Source organism: Octopus bimaculoides, chromosome 16 (genome assembly GCF_046866305.1).
Source record: "Octopus bimaculoides isolate indiv1 chromosome 16, ASM4686630v1, whole genome shotgun sequence".
Classification (NCBI taxonomy): domain Eukaryota; kingdom Metazoa; phylum Mollusca; class Cephalopoda; order Octopoda; family Octopodidae; genus Octopus; species Octopus bimaculoides.
In genome coordinates, this window is record NC_142943.1 from 46,075,049 (window position 1) to 46,101,417 (window position 26,369).

Consider the following 26,369-nt stretch of genomic DNA (forward strand, 5'->3'; position numbering starts at 1 on the left):
GTGTGTGCGTGCCAATACATGAAATGGGATCAGGAACCAAAATCTTAAAAGGGGAATATCTTCCTGATTTTTTTTTTACTTCCTAAATTGAAAGAGTATTTAATGAGCTTAACCTTCAATTTCGCCAATTGTTGACCTTATGACTTTGGCAAATTTGTTCTTGTCAGTGTTGTGCCTGTTACACTAAACTTATGGTTTCCAAACATTTTACTGTAGAACATTGGCAGCCTAATGTGCCACACATCATCATCATCATCATCGTTTAACGTCTGCTTTCCATGCTAGCATGGGTTGGATGATTTGACTGAGGACTGGTGAAACCAGATGGCTACACCAGGCTCCAATCTGATCTGGCAGAGTTTCTACAGCTGGATGCCCTTCCTAATGCCAACCACTCAAAGAGTGTAGTGGGTGTTTTTACATGCCGCCGGCACGAGGGCCAGTCAGGCGGTACTGGCAACGGCCACGCTCGAAATGGTGTATTTTACGTGCCACCTGCACAGGAGCCAGTCCAGCAGCACTGGCAATGACCTCGCTCGAATGTCTTTACACGTGCCACCAGCACAAGTGCCGTGGCGACTCCAACACTCGGGCTGTTCGGGCTTAGCCCTAGTATAAGTTTAGTAAAGTGAATGTGTATTTGCAAACCGATTTAATTTCTGCCAACACTGACTTCAATTAATTGCAACCAATGACTCTGGCTCCTTTTATTGAACCTGGTCACAGTTCATTTATTTTCCTTCAGTGTGTGGCAGTCATCTTAGAGGTGCCCTGTATCAAGAAATATCATTTGTAGCAGATGTTCTCTCGACATCATTCACACGTGTCTGACTTGCGCTCAGAAGTTACAGCCTGTGTTGTTATCCATAATCATAAAAATTAAAAATAACTCAATTTCAATGTTTACTTGAAATAATGAATTGCTATAGAGATTAGGATTTAAATTCCAGTCTATGAAAAGTTTGCCTTCTACAATATTCTTAAAAGAACGAAAAATTATCTAGCAACTCTGGCCAATTACAAATGAGCTTGGTAGGTGTAACGGACTGACGTCTCTTGTCAAGAGGACAGGCGACAGTCAGATCGCTGATGTTTGATGTCCACTCCACTTTCATTATATGATTGTTGTTCTGTGTATCTGTGTGTAAAGAACAGTTGTGTTTTGCAGGGTTGCTTTATTTCTACCCTTAACTTAGAAATGGAGAAAGACATAGGGCTAGATGTTAAAAATAAGCCGTTCGAGCCTAGATATATTGCGGAAAAACGTGAGGCATTCTTTCGTGCGAAGCAACAAATTTGCTTACTGTTAAATTGTATGCACATATGTAAGTCTGCAGTGTGCATAACGTCTCTTACCTTCTTTTATACAAATGTCTTATGTGAAATCTATGATGAGCCGGAGTGATGCTGATGACCTGCAGTCACCTCTGATATAGCTCTCTCTCTCAGAAAGAAATAAAGAATGTGTAGTGGCTAGCAATCTATCATGGCAAATGGCGGATAGAGGGGTCACACAGGAGAGCTAGGAAGAAGAGGAGATAATATAGTAGTGCTCAAATTCGCTGTATCTTGCTCAGTGCTCATCCCTGCTCAAATTCACTGTATCTTCTCCTGAATTCCCTATACGAAAAATAGTTTCGGTTTACAAACATTTTAGGTGACAAATGGTCTTCAGGAATGAATTAAATTCATAAACTAAGGTTCCACTGTACTAACTAGAGTGTAAAATAATTCTTCTTTCTTTTTTCTATTCTAGATGTCTCGTATCCAGCAACAGTTCCTGGTGGAGTTTATATGGCCCTTTACAATAACCACGTCATCAATGACCCCTATGCAGGGTTTAATGATGTTGCCTATCGAAACATTGGAAAGAAAAATTGGAACTTCACCAAAAACTTTAACAGTAAGTATCAAAATTTTGGTCTTTTTACTCAACATCATTGTAATTCTTGTTTATTAAATAGCTTTGGATTAAGTTCCACAAATGCATTTTTAAGTAAAGTTTACATATCATGGATATAAATGTAAATGAAATATTGATATTAGAATTAAAAATTTTCAGTTTGTCATCCTTCATTCTTTTTCTTTTTTTCTCTACACAATGTTTTGATTAGTTAAATCACTAATCATTTTCAGATGTCCCATGAAAATATTCATGGGTTGTGTTTGATCTTATGGATGTATGTCTCATAGGAATGTGTATTTTTGTAGTCAAAGAGTGGATTGATCAAAATATGATAGAGATCAAAGAAACTTGTTATAGAAAGTAAATACTTTGGTAATTAAAATATTCTAATTCCACAATTATTTGTCAACAGTATTTCAACTATTTGACATTCTTATTGTCAATGTTGATTTTAAAAAACTAATGGAATGGGTTTGTAAAATAATAAAAGACTTTGCCATGGAAGAAATCAGTTTTGATGACTAGATTAGTTTTAAATTAGAATTTTTGGACATAAATTTAAATGTTGAACTGTATCAGGTAATTAGAAGAGAAGCTGAAAGTAAGGGGTTTGGCAATGATTTGGAATGTGAAAAATCTGAAATACTTTAGCTGAGTTATTATTTGTTTCATTGAATTATGCTTTATGTATGTCACAATGGATTACATTGCATGCATTTAGTGTTGAAAGTGCCTGATAGATTTATTCAGAAAAAATGTTAGATGACCTTAAGCTTTGAAATATTTTAATTTTTTTCTTCTCAAAGGAAGATTACATTAAATCATCAACATATTTAAATATTTCTTAAGTGATCCCAGTTTCAGTTTAAGAACTTGTTTTGTTTACTAGATGATGTCTTTTTATTTAGCTCTGTTTGCTAGCTCTGCAGGAGGCTACATAGACCATTTTGTCTCTTAATTCTCTTTGTAGAGTGGCAAAAGTAACTGAGTACCTCATTCAGATAAGAAACAGTGTATATTTTCATATTAAGTTTGTTATAATCAACATCGGAGAGAGGATGATCAGTTGGGGCTGCAAGACACAGATAATTGTAATAAGATGGTTTGCAATGAGTAGAAGTGAGTGGATGGGTGGGTGGCTTGCAAGGTTGTATGGGAAAGTGAATGAGGGCAGGGAAGCAGACAACCAAAATGGGTAGTGTTGAAGGGTAGATGAAGATGTAACTAGGTTGCCCCCTCCCCTCAAAATTTCTGGTGTTGAACCAAAATTAGAAAGAATTAAGTATTTATTCACTGTATATGTTGTTATTAATTCATTCAATTAATGTGATTGCTTCCAGTAACTGAGTCTGTTGTTGCCTCCAAGAATATTGCTCTGGTATGTCTGGGAATCGATACTGTGGCTCAAATCTATATAAATGGATTTCATGTGAGGAATACTTCCAATATGTTTGTTCGTTATGTGACTGATGTGAAAAAATATGTTGTGGTAAGTAACTGTACAGACTTGCCTTATTTTTCTTCTTGTTTTCCCTCCTCTTTCTTTTTCTGTACAGTGTTCTTCTTCCAGTTCTTGCTTTTTCTCTTCTCTAATCTTTCTCCAATGTAAGTGAAGACAAGATGGAATGATATTCTACTGAAAGAAACACCAACAATGAGGGTTTTATTGAGTTGCCAAATTGAGTTCAACTCCTTCCATGGAACTGATTTGTAAATCGGCTACATTAATCAATCAATAACGAATGTCTCTGATCATTAAAATTAACATAATTAAATTCTCTTGTTTGACAACAGATTGTCTAAGGAGAGAAAATGGAGAAAATATTATTGAAGATTAGAGGTGGTGGTGGTGGTGGTGGTGGTGGTGGTGGTGGTGGTGGTGGTGGTAGTAGTAGTAGTAGTAGTAAAAGGAGGAGGAGGAAGAGAAGTTTTATAAATATCTGTTCTACTGACAATGGTTATATGTGTTTCTCTGTCCTACTGACCATGGTCACTTTTGTCCCTCTGTCCTACAACCAATGTGGTCAGTCTTTGTGTTTCTATTTCACCTGCTAACAAGGTTATTGCTATCATTTTCTAAATATTTCAGAATCTCTACAAGCTTTAATGTTACAAATGTTTCAGGTTGGTACCAATACAATTACTGTCGCCTTCACATCTCCTGTGACTGCTGCTAACAAAGAGAATGACAAGCTTCCTTACACTGTCCCACCAAATTGTCCAAATCCTAAACAAAATGGAGAGTGTCACATTAATCTCCTCCGAAAGATGCAAGCATCCTTCAGCTGGGACTGGGGGCCAGCTTTTCCAACTCAGTCCATTTGGTAAGTATCTATCATTTAATCAATAATTTCTATTTATGTGTTATTGATAAGGCATGATAGATCTGACATTATGATGCTGAGCTTTTAACCATTTGCTCATTGGTTCTAACCATTTGCTCAATGTTCTGCAAAAGGGTCACATCACTCGACATGTCCAAGTTAGCTTGCCTAGCCAAAAAAACAATTTTAAACTTCTAGTTTATAGTTTATGATCAGACGGCCAGTTCCAAGAGGAAAGATATCCTATCCCTAAGAATTTGCAAAATAAATGTTTATATAAGCTTTTTTAAAAAAAGAGATGATATTTTGCATGGCTAACAGGATACCCAACTCCAGGAAAACTATTTCTTCAATATCATGTCAATGTCTGATTATGCACACTGTGTGTGTGTGTGTGTGTGTGTGTGTGTGTGTGTGTGTGTGTGTGTGCGCACATCTGCACTTTGCCCCCCCCCACCACACATCTATTTGTTTTATTTTAATTTCACTGGATTTTATTTCATTTTATATTATTTGAAAAAATAGTAATTGATAATGATAATTACTATAAATTTAATAATCATGACAATCTCGATGAGACAATACAGAATTTAAATTTCATTTTCTTCCACTATTCTCTAGGCGTGACATATATATTGAATACTTCAACACTACTGTTATACGGGATATTACAACAAAGACATATAAAGGTTTGATCTCTCTCCCTCTCTCTCTTTCTCTCTCTTTCTCTCTCTTTCTCTCTCTTTCTCTCTTTCTCTCTCTTTCTCTCTCTTTCTCTCTCTTTCTCTCTATCTCTCTATCTCTCTCTCTCTCTCTCTCTCTCTCTCTCTCTCTCTCTCTCTCTCATTGAGTTAAAGCTGTTGATTCACTCTATCAATATTCAGAGTTTCTTGCTTTGTATGACTCTTCAGGAAACAGTTATTCCAATCTGTGCTGGAGTAAATCGTCAGCTTTGAACAAACAAACTCTACATCATGTATTTAGCACTCTTCCTTTCTTTCTTGCCTTTACACATTACTCCACATTCATTGCCCTAAGAAGTATTGTCACACTTTATACATAAAACTCGTGCAATATCACCTTCACTCAGCAAAAGAGTCCCTTTATTGCCAACAGAGATAGTAGCTCCCTAATTTTCTCCTATCCATTCTTTGTTTACTTACTACACTTTCAGAACATCCTCCCCAACTGCTAATTATGTCACATAGTTAACAGAAGTTGATAACTACTCCTAGGAGAGCCCCCCACCCCCGCCAAGCATTTGAAAGATATTTTCTGCACACCAGCTGCATACAAAGATCTCCATCTCTTTCAGCCAGTTTGTGGTCACACTGCACTGTTTGTGCACCAATAGTTTGTTAGGTTCACTATATCATCATCATCATCATCCTCCTTTAACGTTCATTTTTCTTGCTGGCATGGGTTGGATGGTTTGACTAAACCAGGGAGCTGCACCAGGTTCCAATCTGATTTGGCAAGGTTTCTACAACTGGATGCCTTTCCTAATGTCAACCACTCTGAGTGTGTAGTAGGGTAGTAGGTGTTTTTTACATGTGACTGGCATGGGTGCCATTGACCAGACACCGACATCGGTCTTGGCTACAGTCTCACTTGGCTGGACAGGTCTGCACAAGCATAGTATATTCACCAAAGTTCTTGGTCACCTGTCACTGCCTCCATGAGGCCCAACACTCGAGTGGAGCTTTTGACATGCCACTGACATGGTTGGATTTCCTATTTCTTCTTTTTCAAGCATGGCCATTTCTGGGATTGCAGTAGAATCTCATCTATTAAGAATTTTGTTCTTTGTTTGGCTTATGACATCTGCAGTCTTGGATTTGCTTCACTTTTGTAATTCCTTCTCTGATTCTGCAACATATTCAAATATGTGAACTAGCTCATTGGTGTACAGAAGTTCTTAGAGGCAGCTGGTCTTAAACTCCTCTGTTGTTGCCTGGAGAACCTTGACAGGAAGGGCTTGAAAAGTTATCCCTATTGCAGACCAAATTCCTTGCTGATGGCATCTCTGTACAAGGTTTGCATCACACTCAAAAGTCCTTCATCTTCCGAGTTTTCTAAGTGGCCACCAGACTACAAAGTGAGGCATCGCCTTTTCTCAGTCAATGAATGCTAAGTACATTATGCATGCATGCATGAAGGACTGTGTGTGTACATGCATGTGTGTGTGTGTGTGTGTGTGTGTGTGTGTGTGTGTGTGTGTGTGTGTGCATTCACACATCAGTGTGAAGTGCACAAAATGTGTTTAGTTCTGGCCAAATATTTTCCTTTTCTATTCAGGATGGTTTTGCATTTTGTTTCTTATAAGATCAATAAGTACCCCAAAAAGTACTATGGTTGATATAATCAGCAAAAACCCTAAAACCTGCTGCTTGGCATGACCAAAGTTCACTGATTGAAACCAATAACAGAATAAATACTTCATCTGCCTCCTTTTCCTCCCCCACATCATCATCATCATCATCAGTATAAATATGAAATCCTAAAATATATTATGTTGGAAATGTTTATTTAAATTTTATAGGATTATGTTTTTTGATTCTTCTATTGCATTTTATATTTTCCTTTCTATGTTCATTTCATATTTTATTATGTTTTAGAGAAAACAGAAAATGGAGAAGTACTGATGAACAACAATTGACTTACATCAATTATTATTTATTAATTCAATGCAAATAGACTGCATCCCATCTAACAGCTGTTTCTGCTTCCAATGTTGTATGGTATTGCCATTGATATGCAAAAATATATAAAGTATTAATCATATTTGGTAATAAATAATTATTCAACTTTTCCCTTTTTTTCTCGATGCTCTTCTTCTTTATTCATTCTTCACTCTGATGAAGCTCCTTGTTTCAGATCGATTTTATTACCAAATATGATTAATATTTTACATATTTTTGCATATCAATCACAATACCATACAATATTGGAAGCAGAAACAGCTGTTAGATGGGATGCAGTCTATTTGTATTGAATTAATAAATGGTAATTGATGTAAGTCAATTGTTGTTGATCAATATTTCTCTATTTTCTGCTTTCTTTAAATTTTGATTCATGTTTCTCCTTGGTTTTTACCTATGATTTATGAACATATTATGTTTGCACATGTATGCCCATGGTTATAAGCCCATAGGTAATATACTGGTAGTGTAATGGATACTTCTATCCCTTAGACAGTTATTTTAAACTCTAGCTCAACTAACCTTTTTTTTATGTTTTATTTATTTGTATCCATAAATTCTATTTGAAAACATCAATTCTTTACATATTAATGTTATTTTCAATTTTGTCTTGAAGATAATGATGACTGGTACATGGAAGTTGTAGTCTTCTTTGACAACAGAGCCAGAATCCCTGTGAAAGGCAAGCTGTCTATTCACATGTCAGAACTGAAAGTCATGCTTACCTCTAATATAGACTTGACAACAGATTCTGATCAACTGACAACCATCATTAAAATACCAAAGGTAAACATCTGAAATGGTCTTGTATAAAATTATTTTGTGTTTTACTAATTCATTAATCTCATTAACCCAGTCATGGCTGTTTGGTGACAAAATTCACTTTGCAACCTGATGGTTCTGTCTTCCATCCCATTGCATGGAACTTTGGGCAAGTTTCTTCTACTATAGCTTCTGTCTGACTAATGCCTCCTGAGCAGAAAATTGGTGAACAGAAACTGTATGAAAACTGTCCATGTGTGTGTATATGTACATACATACTGAGATATCAATGGTAAATACATTGTGTATTATGGAACTTCACATTTACGGTAACATTGTCAAGAGTGCAAAGCTCATTATAATATGGTGTGTGTGTGTGGTTGCTTTCATCTGTCTTCACCATTGTTCAACAACATCAATGTGATGTCTTCTGTAGCTTGCTGGTTTTGTTGAAGGCCAGTGAAGCAAGAGTAGCTTACTTGAAAATTTAGCAGGGGTTAGTAACAGGAAGGGCACCTAACCATGAATACCACCTCAATAACTCTTGTCCAATCCCTATTATTGTGTTATGGTGTATTTTAAAGAGAAACACCTTTTAATGTAACACCTGCCAAACATCGATCAGAAGTAGTTTAAAAGTAAACAGGAATGAGCGAATATAATAAAGAACTTCACAAAAGATATGGTACCAAACAAGTGAAAATCCATAAAAAAATGGGAATTCATATAAAACTCTTTCTTCGATTATTTTTATTTTTATTTTTATCAATTATTTATGAAATATAAAATCACATTTCTGGAAACTTCATTACATCTTAGTAGATTAATAATTTTAGATATTACTCATGAATCAAATTGAAGAATGGAAAAAACAAAAAGAGAAAAAAATGTGCCTATAATAGAAAGGATTATTATTATTATTATTATTTCTCATTAGCATGCCAGGCTGAATGCTTAGTGGTATTTTGTTTGTCACTACGTTCTGAGTTCAAATTCAGCCGGGTGTCAAATTTGCCTTTCATCCTTCCAGGGTTGTTAAATTAAGTGCCAGCGAAACATTGGGGTCAAATGTAATCAACACATTGCTGCCCTTGTGGCAAAATTTGAAACCAATCTTATTATTATTATTATTAATACTATGTGAGCAATGAGCTGGCAGAATTGTTAGCTTGTCAAGAAAAAATGCCTAGCAACATTTCATCCATCTTCTGTCTTGTTTTGTGTTGTCTTTTATGTTTGTATCATGTCATTTAATGCTATTTTATGTGAGCCCTTGTGGCTGATAAAAGAATTATCATTATGATTGGCACACCAGGCAAAATTCTTAGCAGTATTTTGTCGATGTTGACATTCTGAGTTCAAATTCCTCTGAGGTCAACTTTACCTTTAATAAGTACCAGCTGAGGGTCAACTTAGCCCCACCAAACTTGCTGGCTTTTTGCCAAAATTTGAAACCGTTATTATTGTTGTTATTATTATTTTAATTTTTTTTTTTTTCCCAGGAAGTTGTGGTTGAGCCGTGGTGGCCACATGGCTATGGCAAAGCTCGCTTGTACACTCTCAACGTGATTTTCACATCTGACAAGGATGAAGAACCATCTGCAAAACAAATAAAGATTGGATTCCGTACAGTGGAACTGATACAAACTCCAGTGACAAAGCGAGCGTCTGATGGTAAATGTCTGTTTGCATATTATGGGGGGGGGGGTGAGGGGGGAGTAAACGTGGTGGTGGGTATGACAGCAACAGCAGTGGGGATAATTGTGGTAATGGGGTTGGCTAATTAATGGTCATTAGGTAAGTGTGATTAATTCAGAGAAGTTGTAGGAATAATGGTTGGGAAAGTGATGACAATGATGATGATGAGATGGTGGTGATGTAGTGGCCATCATCATTATTATTGTTATATAAAACTGGCAGAATGGTTACCATGCTGGACAAAATGCCTAACAGCATTTCTTGTGGTTCTTTACATTCTGAGCTCAAATTGCTTTGAGGTCAATTTTCCTTTTCATACATTTGGCTGTTGATAAAATAAAGTACCAGTTAAGAACTGGGGTCTGTGTAATCAACTTGTCCCTTCCCATTTAAAAACTGCTGGCCTAGTACTATAATTCAAGATCATTATTATTAATGTTGTTGTTGTTGTTAGTAGTAGAATTTAGATGTTAAGCTAACAAGATCGTTAGAGTAAAAATACCAAGCTTAAAATTTCCTCTGTCATCAATTTTTCCTTTCATCCATCCTGGGGTCAATGAAATATAAAACCAATCTAATCCTGAGATCAATGGTATAAACCAATCATTAACCCTCAAAAATGCTGGCCTTGTGCCCAAGTTAGGAAACATTATTATAAATTAGATAAGAAGATTTAACAGAATGGCAGTAAAGAGAAGAATGTAGCCTTAAATGTCTTTCACAGTTTTTGTCCATTTATGTTCTGTGTTCAAATCACACTCAGTTGACCTTACCATTTGTCACACTTGAATAAATGGCATAAATATGGGTATGAGACGTGTACTGAGTCCAATACAATTGACTACACAGCTCACCTGTAATCTGTGGCCTTGTGCCAATATTAGAATCTATTATTATTAGAAGAATAGGAATGGTAGAACACCACACTAAATTACTTGCTGTTAAAGCAAGTCAGTGAAGGCACCTCTACATGGCTGCTTGATTTACTAGCAATAACAGCTGAATCTCTCTCAAATCAGTCTACTGCTTTATAAAAAAAGTATTGAGTAATATGACACACACATGCATACATGCAATCATGCACACACACACACACACACACACACACACACACACACACACACACACACACACACACACACACACAGAGTATCTGAAGAACACAAAGGAATGAGATGGTCATAGCTGAAATTTTTTTTTTTTTAATTATTTATCTGCTTGATCAGAGCTGACCTGAGGTTAAACGATAACAACAACAACAGCAGCAGCAGCACCTTGTAGTTTGAGCTAACTAGGGCAGCCTTGATATGGTCATTCAGTCTGCTAGAAATAGCACAAGTTATTCGTTCTTAATAAAAAGAAATACTATGCTTCTTCGTGTCCTTAATTGCTTTGTCTACCAAGGTACGGTTGATTTAGGTAGCTAGTCCCTCAATTGAGTCAGCATTTGGCAGACTCTCCTCCTCCTCCTCCCAGTCATTCTCTACATTCAGCAGTCTTTCATAATGGCATTTCCAAACCTTTTTCTTTGCAGAATCACTCAATGCAAGTGCTCCACCATCTGACTTACCCCTCCTCAAAATTTCTAGCCCTGTCCCTGTCTTAGAAATTATTCTTTTAATGATATTGATTCTCCTTTTCCCAAGTTCCTCAACTCACCAATACCTGTTCTTGTATCTCTTATCCACCAACAGGCCTGACATTCTACTTCAAGATCAATGGAATCCCTGTATTCTTCAAAGGATCCAACTGGATACCAGCTGATAGCTTCCAAGAACGTGTAACACCAGCACGTATCAGGAATCTTTTTCAGTCTTTAGTTGATGCCAATCAAAACTCTATGCGTGTATGGGGAGGAGGTGTAAGTATTTGAAGCCTTTTGTCATTATCACTTTTTTTTTATTGTGACACATAAATGTTTGCATAAATAGATACATATATATCATTATATATATATATATATATATATATATATATATATATATATATATATATATATATATATATATATATCAAGTTACAAGTGAAGATATAAAACCTGGAGGGATAAAAATATCCAAGATTAGACTGGTTGAAAGCCTAACAAAGCAGGCATATACATAGTATTATTGATATTATACGAAACAAGAGAGATGGAGATAAGATTAATAAAAGTTTATTAACATTGACAAGACCACACCTACAATTGTTACAGTTCATCACTTGCAGCATAAAAATTAATCAAATCTAATTTAATTTAACTAAATTAATTTGGTTAATTACTACAAGTGAGAGTATCTTAAGTGATGGATGCACAAAGAAATTTATTATATTTAAAACAAAATGAAAACATAAAAACAAGAAGAATATAGTGTACCATTATAGTTAGAAATATATGCACAGTTATAAAAATAGATACAGTTATAAAAAATATAGCTAGTCATAAATAATGATAATGCAGACATACCCAGGCAAAATACGAAAAATGGTGATGCTGTGTAAAAAAAAAACAATAGATTGTTTAAATTATGGAAGTAGATGTGAAATAATTAGATATTCAATATAAACATATATACACACGCATGCACATAATACATGTAGACACACTCTCGCGCGCGCACACACACACACACATAAAAACACGTACACTTTTATTAATCTTGTCTCCATTTTCTCTTGTTTTTTCTACACACACACGCACACGCACACGCACACATGCACACGCACACACACACAGTTACATATATGTATATATACTGCTAACATTTGACATATTTGACATTTCTTATTTGCAGTGACTTTTTACTTTGGTAAAATAAAATTTGCTTTTAGTATATAAGTCCTAAATGCAATTATGAGAGCCCGACAGAAATTAAAAGAATTTCTTGCCTGACATGTGACCCAGTTGCAACCAACGTTGTTTTCATAAGATTTCATAAATAACAGAAAGAAGAATGGTGTAAAGTGGAAAAGTGTAGTTTGATGTTGATCGAAATACCTGGATATTTTCAGTGCAAGTGAGATCAAAAGTTATCAAAATCGTTTTCTTCAGTTGACAAGAATATTTTATTAGTTTTTACTTATAACAAGGTAAGCCTATGTGAATTTTCTTCTGAACAAGATCCTAGCTTATTTCAGAAAACATTCAGGGTCCAATGTAAATTGAAGGAGTGTAGAATCAAGGGTACTGACCAAACAATGCAGTAAAACATTTGCTCTACATTTACATTTAAAACCAATCAGTTTGCTGATTCAATATGATTTCCACTTCTCTCTTTCTAATCCCTGAAACAGGTCTACGAAAGTGATGAATTCTACCAGATTGCTGATGAATTTGGTGTGATGATATGGCAGGACTTTATGTTTGCTGTAGCTCTCTACCCAGACTCTCCAGACTTTCTGGCATCTGTCGAAGATGAAGTTGTTTATCAGGTAACACACACACACAGTTTGTTTTTATTTTCCCTGTACTTTCTCTTCTTTCCTCATGGAGTTTTACTTCATTTTTTTTTCATTGTTCTTTATTCTACCATTCTCTGCTTCTTTTATTCTGTCCTTCTTTTATTCTGTTCTATCACTTGTCTCTTAAATTTTCTTTTAATTTATTTTTCTGCAGCTTTTTGTATTTTTTCATGTTTTTAAATTTTTATTTTGTCATTTTTCTTCCTTCTAAAAAATTTTTTTTTATCTAATTTTGTTTTTCTCTTTCTCAAAAACATCAATCATAACATTACCTACTGTAGCTCCATCAGTGTCAGGAAACAAAAAAAAAAGAGAAAGAAAGAACCTTTATGTGGTGGTTTGGTCTACTAGAAATAGCAACCAAATGAAACCATGATCATATTTGTAATGCCTTTGACCATAGGTCTTGTCTATGGCAATAGGACTGACCAAAGCTAACAAAACAATATCAATACCAACTACAGAAGGAGCTTTTGCAAGGCTGCTTGATCTGCTAGAAATAGTAGCCAAATCTCCCTTAAATCCCACACTACCGTCTTGAAAAGAAAAAAGACCCATTAGATAATGTATTCCCTTAAAAAAACTGGATAGTCTAAAATAACGTGTTGTGTCTGGGAAGAGTTATTCTGATTTCCTGCTTTTATTTAACACACTCACCAGTAAAGTTCCCACTTGTTTACTTATTTTCCCTAAAATTTTTGTTGCGTCTTGCAACCCTTTCAATGGTCGTTGACGCTGTCCGTTATCCAAGCTGCGTTCTTTTTGTTTGTGTGTGTGCACATACACATGCATGTGTGTATGTATGTATGCATGCATGTGTGTGTATGTATGTATGCATGCATGCATGTGTGTGTATGTATGTATATATGTATGTGTGTACGTTTGTATGTATTCTGCATATTCATGTGTTTGTGAGTTCGTGTGTGTGTGTGTGTACCTCTGTCTCCTTGTGTGTGCATGTCTGAGTTTGTCTGTGTATGGGTTTTTGTGACTATTCACTGTGTCTGTATGTATGTATGGATGTGTCCCCATGTGTCCTTGTGTGAAGTGTGTGTATATGGTCACATGTTTCAGTCTTCATTTGCGTATGTATATGTGTATATCTGTTCATAATACCCCTGTACCTAGCCGTCTCTATGTTTATCTGTTTACATTCATATCCATTTACCTACGTGCATACACATATGTGTATACACACACACACGTCTACATAACAGCCCACTAACTATTTTACCTGTATGTATGTATCATCATCATCATCATCATCATCGTTTAATGTTCGCTTTCTATGCTAGCATGGGCTGGACGATTTGACTGAGGACTGGTGAAACCAGATGGTTACACCAGGCTCCAATCTGATTTGGCAGAATTTCCACAGCTGGATGCCCTTCCTAACGCCAACCACTCCTAGACTGTAGTGGGTGCTTTTACGTGCCACAGGCACAAAGGCCAGTCAGGCGGTACTGGAAATGGCCACGTTCGAAATGGTGTATTTTACGTGCCACCTGCACAGGAGCCAGTCCAGCGGCACTGGCTACGATCTCACTCGAATGTCTTTACATGTGCCACCGGCACAAGTGCCAGAAAGACGACGCTGGGCACAACATCGTATGTATGTATATATATATATATATATATATATATATATATATATATATATATATATAAATATAAAATAACATGTTAATCTAAAAAGATGGAGCCTTTAAACTTTGTTCATTCAAGGTTGACATGCAGCTAAATAACATTAAACGCCATTCCTGCTGCTCTTATTTTTTTTCCATTCTTTGTTTACTTTTTGTTTTGTTTATTATTATTTGTTTATTTCATTGGCAGGTTCGTCGTTTGATGCATCACCCATCTATTGTTATTTGGGCTGGAAACAATGAAAATGAACTTGCTCTGGTAAACGGATGGTCAGTTTGTTGATATTTAAGCTGTTCTTCACACACTAATAATAATAATCCTGTCTACGATAGGCACAAGGCCTGAAATTTAGAGAGGGTGCAAGTTGATTACATCGACCCCCAGCGCCCAGCTGGTACTTATTTCATCAGCCCCAGAAGGATGAAAGGCAAAGCCAACCTCGGCAGAACTTGAACGGCAGACAAAATACTGCTAAGCATTTCACTCGTCATGCTAAAGACTCAGACAGCTAGCTGCCATATTGATAATAATAATTATTTTTCAATGTTATTATTATTATTATGCCCATGGGCATATGGTGTAGTGGTTAAGAGCGCGGGCTATTAACCCCAAGATTCCGATTTCGATTCCAGGCAGTAACCTGAATAATAATAATAATAATAATAATATCGAAAAATACCTTAGGAATGAGAACCCAGGTTCGAAATTTCCCCAAGACCACCTGATGAAGGCTGGCGGGTATATCAGCCGAAACATGCTAACAACAAACAAGATGAGGACAAATATCCATCAAATGTAAATAATGTGACTTAGGTTGAAAGACAATGATAATGATAATCCCCAATGATATCATCCTCACTACAGCCATCTCTAATGTTAACTTCATCAACATTACCCTCCTCACCACTACCACTCTAACACAGCATCGTGCCTTTCTCTGTGTCTTTTGTTCTCCTTCTTTCTGTTTCTTCTCCTCCTGTCACTTGGTTCTATTTGCTGGAAGATTGTTTGTCTCCTCGCTGGAGTCCAGATTAACCCAGTTTGAATTATACATTGTATAAATTATGCATTGATTTATACCTTGTCTGTCTGGTGTTTATTTTTTATGACTGGTCTGTTATCTGGATATTTAGTTTAGTTATTTATTGTATAGAATATTGCTTCCATTATTCATATTTGATCTATTATACAATATTTCTATAAATTGTTTTAGCCATATTGCTTACATGGTATGAATGTAAGCAATATGTCTGTAGAAATTGCATTCTTGTGAACAGAAAAACAGGCAACACATTTTTCAGTCCTTGATTGGGATTTTAAGAGCTATGAAATAAAAGATTGTTGGCACATCAGTAATTTAATTTATTTTTATACAGAATTCTGTACAATATATAGATACAGGGGACAGTTGCAATACACTGCATCACACAGCATTAAACAGAGCTTGACAGAAAAACATAAGTAAACAACACATCTGTATTTAAACTGAATTCTCTCCCAAAAGAAACAATTAATGATGAAAATAACACTCATAGCACAGCACAATAAACTCCCACAAATACATGAAATAACTTCATACTAAATCATGAAACCTAAACAAATATAAACTAATGCAATGGGTTATCCGAATATACCATGAAACAATTGCAGTGTATTTAAACTCGAGATAATTAGGTTGTCCAGTATCTTATCTACAAAGGCCACATTTTTCTTTTTACTTTCTGGAGGGTCAGTTTTGTTTTTTAAAACAACCATTTCCTAAGTAGTTGTAGATAATATATGTATTTTGGATATTAGGAAAATGATAGTGGTGGTGAGGGTGATGAGGAGGGGGTAGAGGAAGTTGATTTGTTAGCTCTCAACCCTTTTTTTTTCACTTGCTTTTAGTAATTGTATCTTTTTCTTTCTCTTTCCTCAGGTTCCCTATCAGCTTAGAACATAACAAGAAATATCGGGAAGCCTACATCAAGCTATATGTAAACACAATTGGTACTAATGTCACAAAGGAAGATAACAGCCGTCCATTTGTGACATCAAGCCCTTCAAATGGAGTTAAAACGAAATTAGATGGAGGCATTTCTCCCAATCCTGCTGCTCAAAATTATGGCGACAGTAAATAACTTTTTGATTATTTTTTTATTTGATTCCATGTATCAAGTGAGACCATATTTGGCTGATTTGGTAGGTACTGGATAATCAGCTAGAGATGTGGAGTTCAATTCCTGTAATTAGCACTACATTTAACTCTCCAATGGACTAGTCCACCTTGCTGGAAAGAGGGACATAAGATTGGATCAAGTTACTACTGTATGAAAAATTGACAAATGTTTTAATTTGCAGTGCTGAATTCAACTCCCCTTCTGGGTTTTTTCGTTTTTGGTTTGGAGGAAGGAGATGAACCCATGGCTTTCACAGACCCTTTGTGAGGAGTGAGAACAAATTGTTTAATGTCCTTATAGAATAGTGCCAATATATACTGAGAAGTATATTTCTTTCGCTCATCTTAAAAATTTTTTATATTCAAATACTTCAGGTCAAAATATTAAATTCTAAAGACGATAGCATTGAGGCTATATTTACAAAAATCAGTTTCTTCATAGAAATAAAAATATTTTCATGTCACTGACTGGAATGTGAACCCTTAACTGCTTTGTTACATTTAATGTTAATGTCTTTTTGTTTCTTCTACTTCAGTTCACTTCTATGATTATATAAGTGATCTCTGGCTTGATTCCAGTATTCCAATACCACGCTTTGCATCAGAATATGGTATCCAGTCGTGGTGTTCTTACTCTTCATTGGTGCCTTTGTTAAACCAATCAGCTCTGAAGTATTGGAGTAACTTTACTCTTCACAGACAACATCATTTAGCAGGTAAGAACCAGCAATATTCATCTTCTCAGTTTTGTAATTTTCTGTTTAGATGTTTGTTTTCTTCTTACTGCAAAATGTATTCAGTTTAATTGTAGAATTTTGCCAGAAGGTGGTAAAATGTCTAATATTTTGATAATCTTAACTCTTTCCTCTCCAAATGACTAAACTCTGACCCCTTCAATCCAGGCCTTATGGATAAAGTGCAAATAGAACTCGGATCTAAGGAAACTGGTGGTGGGCTGTTTTAGCAAAACTGATTTGGCAAGGATCCCATATTTCAACAAATTTCTCTTTTGAAATGGTAAATTTAACCTGTCTCTCTGTTGTTTGCATTCATTTAATAGATTCTTCTGTTTCTAGCACTGAGTATTCCTTCGTTCTTATTTCTCTCCAAATTTGGAAGACCTGAGAAGAGCTATTGATGCTGCTCTACCAAAACTATAGGAGGCTTTGAAAAGAATTGGCGGTGTTGTCCTTTCACTGCTAAGCTTTAAGAGAAGCTAAAGAATCTTTGTTTTGACAGAAAGTTTTGCTCGACTCATCAGGATTCTTGTCTTCTTGTAACACACAAAAACTTCACTTTGATCTTAGCCAAAGGTTAAAATCTGAAAATTTTGCAACTTAAATTTATGTAGACTAAGGTTAATTATTTCATGGATTTTTTAAGAAATTTCATTTCCTGAAATATTATGGGAATGACAAACCAAACTTGCCTTGTCTTTGATGTCAATCTGTCAAAGGTGGTTGTTTCACAAGAGTAATTTTGCTCAATACCCAACACCAAGAAAACATTTTTAAAAAGAAAAAAATTGTTTATTATGAGCCAAATGTGAGAGCCTCCATAGGGTCACTCAAAATGTTAGAAATAGCAGCTAAATATCCTTAAAATCACACCTTATTGTTTGAAAAGAGAATGGGCATGTTGTATGATGTCTTGAAAAGTAAAAGGAAAAAAATATGGATGGTCCATAGGTTTACTCATTCAAGGCCAACCTGGGGTTAAGCAACAACAACAACCTTAAGCCTACAAAAAAGCCTTCTCTACTTTGTCATTCAACTTGTTAAAAATAGCAACTAAATTCCCTTTCAGTCACACCTTAGCATCTTGGAAAAGGGAGTGGGGATATTGAATGTCCTCCAAGAACAGCCATAAAGACATGGTGGATCAGAATTGATCTGGAATGAAATAACACCACCACCACCAGCAGCAACAACAATGTCTTTACTACTAAAATGACCTACTTCCAGCAGTGAGTTGGAAGTAGGTCATTTTAGTGACCTGTTAACAACTGGGTGTTTTTGATTAATTGAGAATTGTGTGTTTTGTTCATGGACACAGTTTAATGCTTGTGACATATTCAGAATTATTGATCTCTCTGATACATGTCCAACTTGGTTGGGTGTGGCTCTTTAATATTGACATTTTATTCTTTTACTTTATTTCGCAATTGTCATGTGTCCCACAGTTATGGGACATAAACAGGATACCATTCTTTTTAAGCAGTATGCATGCACGCATATGATAGGCTTCCACACAATTTCCAGCTACCCATTTCTCTCAGAAAGTGTTGGTTGACCAAAAGTTATAATAGTTGAAAACATTTACCAAAGGTGCTAGACAGTGGAAGTGAACCCAAGGCTATGTGGTTACTAATTGATCTTCTTACCCAGCAACAGAGTAGTGCCACAGTTAGGAGAGTGATGGGGGGATTAATGTTAGGAAGATGAGATGTGGGGAATGCTTGATGAGGCAGAATGGATGCAGGGATAGAGTCCAACATGTATAAGCATAAACAAAATACTTACAAGATCTCAATTTTGCCATGGGGGGAGATCTTCTTGAGCACAGAAAATTACCTTCTATTATAATTCCATTCACATCTAGAATACATTCACCCAATATGTAACTGGTATCTTATTTTAACAACTCCAGTAGGAGGAAACACTAACCCTGGTGGATTTGAATTCAGAATGTAAAACGTTATTTCGCAAGGCATTTTGTGCAATGCTCTGATGATTTTATCAATTCACCATCTTTTCCATAAAATGAAATAAAACTTTCTTTTATATTCCTTTGCTTTCTTTGTATTGTCTTTTTTCTTTTTTATTTGCAGGACAATTGGAAATGGAAGCAGAAATTTTGCAACACTTTGACCTTCCACCCTCTTCAAAGAAATTCAAGCATAAAACATTTCAAGATATTATATACCTTACACAGGTATAATTGTTTTTTTTTGTTTTTTTTTTAACTGAACACCTTACTTCCAAACACCATCATCGTCATCATTTATCATCCATTTTCCATGCTGGCATGGGTTGGATGGTTTGACAGGAGCTGGCATGGCCAAAAGCCATTTCAGGTTCCATTGTTTGTTTTGGTATTGTTTCTATTGCTGGATGCCTTTCCTAATGCCAACCACTTCAGTGTACTGGCTGCATTTTATGTGGCACCAGGGCTTTTTACATGGTACCATTACCAATAGGGTCACCAAGTACCTTGCAAGACAAAAGAATATTATAGTAAACTTATTTATTACACAGAGATGCCATTTTCCAAAAATAAACAGTAATTAAGTTAGTGTTTATATATTAATGAAGTAAACATTGAATTAGTTTTGGTAATTAGTTCCAGGCTTTGAATTGTCTTCTTTGTATCTTAGAATTCTAAGATGTTATTATTTCTTCTTGTTTTTCTTTTTGAGATAAACCAAGCGATGTCAATACGATTTGAGACAGAAAGCTATCGTAGACATCAAAGTGAAGTGATCAATGGATTTGGATTAACTATGGGCGCCCTCTATTGGCAACTAAATGATATTTGGCAAGCTCCAACTTGGTCTTCTATTGGTAAGTTCAAAGGAGGAAGCAAAGCATGTTTGTTTGTTTTTTTTAATCGGAAAAATTTTTATTTTATTTTCCTTTTTTGGTCAGGATTTTTATTAATCAGGATAATATGAATACTTTAAAATTGGCAGTGGACCATCAAAAGAAACAGGATTGCTTTCACATTTCCATGGTTGAAAAATATACAAAATGTGCTCCATGTTTTTACAATAATTATATATTAATACAATAGTACCTATCTTCTTTTGTGTCTTGCATCAGAAATTTTATTTCAAACAAAAAACATTCTTATTTATTTATAAAAATGTTTACATGAAAGGAACAGAATTTATTGATTTAATAAAATAAGTCAATGATAGACAGTGTGTGTGTGTGTGTGTAAAAAATTAATTTTATAATATTAATGATATAAACATCCTAATTTATTTAGCTTCAAAAGCATATATATACATGTATTTTTTTTTCTCTCTTGCAGAATATGATGGAACATGGAAGATGCTTCATTATTATTCTAAAAAGTTCTTTTCCCCTGTTTTGATATCACCATATTTTGTTAATGAAAAGATGCTTTATATAAATATTGTTGTGGACAGTATTCCAATCAAAGAACACAGAAGGCCAGATGGTAGCCTAGAAATGGTTCCACTCAACATCTCCAAAAATAAGAATTCAGTACTGACTGGCATTTTACATGTGGAGTTATATAATTGGAAGAACCGAACCCCAGTGAAAAGCTGGACCCAAAAATATAGTGTAAGTATTTGGATGAGTTTAAGGGGAATATTTATTTTTTTCATATATACTTTGTAACTTGCTGCAACACTCATGATGATTCATTCAAGGTTAGTATGAAAGATTTCATTCCAGAGTCAAGTCTTTGTTAGAGAAAGAGAGAGAGAGTAGATGCAAAGGATTTTGAGTAGCAGAGAACTGGTTTATTATGTGAGTGAAACTGAGATGGAAATGAGGGTTGATAGGTTTATAAAAGACTGAAGCAAAGATGGTCAATAGAATAGAAAGTGCAATGCTTATAAAGTTGTCAGAAGTGTTCGAAATGGCAGATGTGAATTCTATGGTTGGGTGGAAGGAGACACCATTGCTTTCTTTATTTATATTAATTTGTGAATATATAATTGTATTGTTTAAGGCTGGGCATACATATTGATGCAAACATGCATGTATAATTTCTTGTATACTAAAATTAATGGTACATGAAGAAGGTTGCGAAACAGTTGTAACCCTATGGAAGTCATGTAGTTAAATAAATATATACATTATTTACATTTGACGGATATTTGTCCTCATCTTGTTTGTTGCTAACGCGTTTTGGCTGATATACTCTCTAGCCTTCATCAGGTGTCTTGGGGAAATTTCGAATCCGGGTTCTCATTCCTAAGGTATTTTTCAATGTTATTATCATTATTATTAATACGGCTTAGTGGTTAAGAGCACGGGCTACTGACCCCAAGATTCCAAGTTTGATTCCAGGCAGTGACCTGAATAATAACGATAATAATAATAATAATAATAATAATAATAATAACATTGAAAAATACCTTAGGAATGAGAACCCAGGTTAAAAATTTCCCCAAAACACCTAATGAAGGCTGGAAAGTATATCAGCCGAAACATGTTAACAACAAACAAGATGAGGACAAATATCCATCAAATGTAAATAGTGTAAATAATTCCTCATCTCTTAAATATAGAACTGAAATAGACATATTTCCAATGCTCAGACCTCCTGACTTTATGCTTCTATTTATATTTCTATATTTGTTATAAGTCTGAATTTGGTTATATCTCAAAAGGAAGGGCATCCAAACCATGCTAAAGCAGGTATCAGACCCCTGCACAACCATCTGGCTTGCCTGTTCCTTTTAAACCATCCAACCTCAACCAGCATGGAAAAAGGGATGCCAAATGATGAAGTAATGCCTGTCAACTGACATCACTTGATTAGCAATGTATGCATGTATCCCCAATGTTGTTTGTTAACCATGCCTCTCTTTTTCTTTGAATATAGTTAAACAAAACTTCAGATGTTGTTCTCAAAATTCCTGGATCAGAGATTGTGGACCACAAGAAATGTTCTCTTAAATCATGTTTCTTGTCTTTCTCCTTGGATTCTGAGGGTTCTGTGCCAACATCTTGGCTGCCGCTTGGGCGTCTTGTACCTTCAGGAGGAATCCCATTTGCAAAAATAAAGGTATGGTATTTGAAATGAATATTTGTCAATTTTGCATATTTTAAGTCGCTTGACATGCTAGAAATAGCAGCCAAATTGCCCTCAGTCCTAAAAAGCAGGACATATTGGCTGATGCAGTCCTGTGGCTTTTTACCATTTAATAAGAATTTCAGAAATTTTTTTTTTTTTTTGTCTTCGGGGTTTAATTCTATTTAACAGAGGGACATGAGAAAAGAGCTTAGAGATTTATATTTCAAGCTTGTTTATTGTGGTGTTGGCCAAATATTTATCTTAAATTTTTTCATTGGCCAACAAATACAGGATTGCTTTTCAATATCAATTTTAGAAAATAGAAATTGCTGAAGAAATGGAAATTATTCATTGAGAGAAACATTTTCTTTCAAGACACGTAAGAACAGTAAAATAGTGAGCAGTCTATATGATGTTCTTCCTCCACTATTCTGAGTTCGAATCTAGCTAAAGTTGCATTTGTTTTCCACCTTTCTGAGGTCAGTAACCTATCTAATATACTGACAATAGACTGAATACTCTTTATTTTGCTACCCTCCTATAATATTAGTGTTACACAAATAAAAAAGATACCATGCCTACTGAATTCTTGTACTATCTCTCCAACTATTTCACTGATTCGAAAGTGAGTTGGTCAAGAGGATGCCCGTGTCTGCTCACAACTACATGAGTACTTTAAACCATTTTTAAAATACAGTAAATGATACCAAATCATCCTCGCATATGAGTGGTGGCTGTAGTTATTATACAAGTAAAAAGCCCCGATTATTTTTGAATCTGTATTCCAATCGTGCTGGAGTCAACTTTGTGTTTGATCCTCCTCCTCCTCCTCCTGACATTAGCTAAAAATTAAATTTCATGGAATCGATTTGAGTTCACTCTTCCTTTTACAAAACTGGCTTTCTATCTAAGAAATCATTTACTTGGCTTCAGAGTCAGTAAAAAAACTTACAGCCAGTGCACATAATTGATGAGTGTCTTGGCCCCTCAGCTACTTGTTGGTTACCCTATTGAATCAACTGTATGTGCAGGGTCCCTACTATCTCAGCCTGGGGCTGTGTGGTAAGTAGCTTGCTTACCAACCACATGGTTCCAGGTTCAGTCCCACTGCATGGCACCTTGGGCAAGTGTCTTCTACTATTGCCTCAGGCTGACCAAAGCCTTGTGAGTGGATTTGGTAGACGGAAACTGAAAGAAGCCTGTCGTATATATGTGTATATATATATATATATATATATATGTGTGTGTGTATATGTTTGTCCCCCCCAACTTCGCTTGACAACCGATGTTGGTGTGTTTACATCCCCGTAACATAGCGGTTCGGCAAAAAGAGACCGATAGAATAAGTACTAGGCTTACAAAAAATAAGTCCTGGGGTCGATTTGCTCGACTAAAGGTGGTGCCCCAGCATGGCCACAGTCAAATGACTGAAACCAGTAAAAGAGTAAACTGAACATTTGGTCAACTCACTGTTTGTTTATTCAATTTCAAGCTGAATCAATATTCTTCCATTTTCTATCAATCACACAATGAAGTTTGAGCTTGAATGTTACAGAGGAGGAGAAGAAACTCCCAACCATACAAACATATCCAAATTTATAAATTTCCTTCAATAATTTCTACCAACTCAGACCACCACCAGTCTTTTTGGATCCTGTCTTTTCATCACACTTTACTTGTTTCTTTAAATTTTGTATTGGTTTCTTCAATTTCTCTCTCTCTCTCTCTCTCTCTCTCTCTCTCAGATCACCAAAGTGGTTGCTGTAAGTGGCCGAAACAATACCTTCAATATTACACTTCAGAGTTCAGACATTGCTCCATTTGTTTGGTTAGAAGCTACTGGAATATCGGGGCGTTTCTCAGACAATGGGTTCCTAATGATAAAGGCAAACAAATCTGTTGAATTCTATGCTTGGCAAAATGTTCATGTGGATCAGCTGAAGACATCATTAACAGTGAAATCTTTGATGGATGTTTATGAAAAAAGGTAACTAGAATATATATATAAATGGTGATAAATTTTTTAATCTACCCACAGACTTCCTTAGTTTTTGGTTTGCTTTAAAGTTTTTACACACACACACACATATACATATATATATATATATATGTGCATGTGCACACAAATATATATTTTTGTGTTCAACCAGAAACACTTGTGTAAAAAATCTTTTGTTCAATAAAAGAAACAATTAACTTTAAAAAAAATATTCAAAATTTTATTTTAAAAAATATAGCCGTGTTTGTTCCCTTTTTATGGGTGGGGATTCCTTCATACTTAATGAGTTCCAATAAATTTTAAGTAATTAAAATTATACAAGTAGTGAGGATGGGGAGGAGAAAAAAAATCTCATTAGCTAAATGAATATTTCTGGTCAAGAAATTCAGGGGACACAACTCTGAAATGAACTTGTAAAATAAAATGCAGTGGTGATTGAGAACTTCATTGAAACAGTTGCAATATTTAATTTTACCCATCAAGGTTCCAATCTAAAACCCAACCCATATAAATTTTATTTTCCATTCTTGCAGTATTAAGAGGATTGTCATCAAGAATATGCATTGTTCTACAAAAATTAATCCTATTAGAAATCGTTCCCACATTGCCTAAACGAATTGCAGTGTTCCCCCACACTCACACCTTTCTCTTTTTTGAATAGTTTAGTGCAAGGCAGAACCATAGCCATAAATGGCCCTTTTTTTAGGACATTCTGAGATAGACAGCAGGAAGTTGTCAATACACTGGAAACCTGGCTTAGAATGATGTTTGCAGCAGAATGGGCTCCCTAGAGCTATCCAAAGGTCAATTGGGGGGATTAAAGTTGGCAAGAGATCAAGTGTACCATCCAATTTTATTCTCATTCACTTCACTAGATTCTGTGTTCAAATCCCACTGAAGCTGACTTCTGTACTACATAGAATATCCAAGGTGGCAATGTCATAGATTATATTCTTTATCTTAACAACAAACTAACTTTTTACTTCTTGATAAATGTCATTAGTTCTATGTGTTATTTGCAAACTATTCACTCTGCAAGCTTCAGTTTGTTTGTCGAGTTGCTGCTGGTTAACTTAATAGGAAAGTGACATATATCTCGATTTTATTCAAACGATTTTGCGAATAATGGGCCAATCTCTGATTCACTTAATCTACATTCCCAGAATAACCAAGGTGTGTATATGCAACTTGAGTGGATAAATAGCATTAGTTTAATGGCAACATTTTGCTGTATGTATATATTGCTCCACTTTACACTTTTCTCTCACTCTCTCTAGAAGATACATACGTATGTATGTACACACAGTGGCTTCTACTCAGTTTCAGCCTAATAAATTTCGTAGAAGCACAGTGGGATTAAACCTGGAACCAAGTTGTTATGAAACAAATTAGTTAAGCACACAGCCATGCCTGTGGTTTTTACAAAAAAAAAAATCAATAATCCAAATTGTCTTCCCCATGTGTATATCACCCCAAGACACTTGTCAGCTCGGTCCACAGGTTATAGTGGCAGCTGACCACATGGAAACAGTGAAAAGACTGTATTTAATGCAATAAATTAGTCGACAATATACTTACACTACTCATTATTGTATCAAAGCATGAATGTGTGGAGAGGATAATGAAGAAAAATATGTAAAACATCTGCAGTTTATCAGATGCAGGCACAGAAATCTTAGAATATAGTCTCTGTATTGTAAAGGCAAGCGAAATTGAAAGCTATTAAGTTATCTGAGAAAATCATTGACATAATATCCATGGTATGAGTAAAGTGATGTAGTCACAACTTAAAATTTAAACTCTGGCTATGTTGTCTTTCCACTGCTCTGCCTCTTGCAAGTCATATCCAGTTGGAATATTCATATTTATAAGAGTATTCATGACCAAAACTATAAACTGCTACTCTTCAGAGTAGACATGTATATTAGTGACTGCTGTGTGGCCTGGTGGTAGT

The 26,369-nt window shown here is 35.4% G+C and overlaps 1 protein-coding gene across 1 annotated transcript in view; it reads left to right on the top strand.

Annotated features, from left to right (window-relative positions):
* Positions 1-24,447, top strand: part of LOC106872483 (beta-mannosidase) — a 35,408-nt gene extending 10,961 nt beyond the window's left edge. Inside the window, exons 2-17 of the mRNA XM_089364633.1 lie at positions 1,757-1,903; positions 3,247-3,395; positions 4,031-4,230; positions 4,852-4,919; positions 7,549-7,718; positions 9,197-9,368; positions 11,087-11,253; positions 12,666-12,803; positions 14,670-14,749; positions 16,399-16,592; positions 17,175-17,354; positions 19,469-19,572; positions 20,057-20,201; positions 20,674-20,951; positions 22,225-22,407; positions 24,162-24,447. Coding sequence (XP_089220759.1) covers positions 1,757-1,903; positions 3,247-3,395; positions 4,031-4,230; positions 4,852-4,919; positions 7,549-7,718; positions 9,197-9,368; positions 11,087-11,253; positions 12,666-12,803; positions 14,670-14,749; positions 16,399-16,592; positions 17,175-17,354; positions 19,469-19,572; positions 20,057-20,201; positions 20,674-20,951; positions 22,225-22,407; positions 24,162-24,407 — 2,621 coding nt within the window. The 3' untranslated portion in view covers positions 24,408-24,447. The remainder of the gene's footprint in view (positions 1-1,756; positions 1,904-3,246; positions 3,396-4,030; positions 4,231-4,851; positions 4,920-7,548; positions 7,719-9,196; positions 9,369-11,086; positions 11,254-12,665; positions 12,804-14,669; positions 14,750-16,398; positions 16,593-17,174; positions 17,355-19,468; positions 19,573-20,056; positions 20,202-20,673; positions 20,952-22,224; positions 22,408-24,161) is intronic.
* Positions 24,448-26,369: the final 1,922 nt, after the last annotated feature.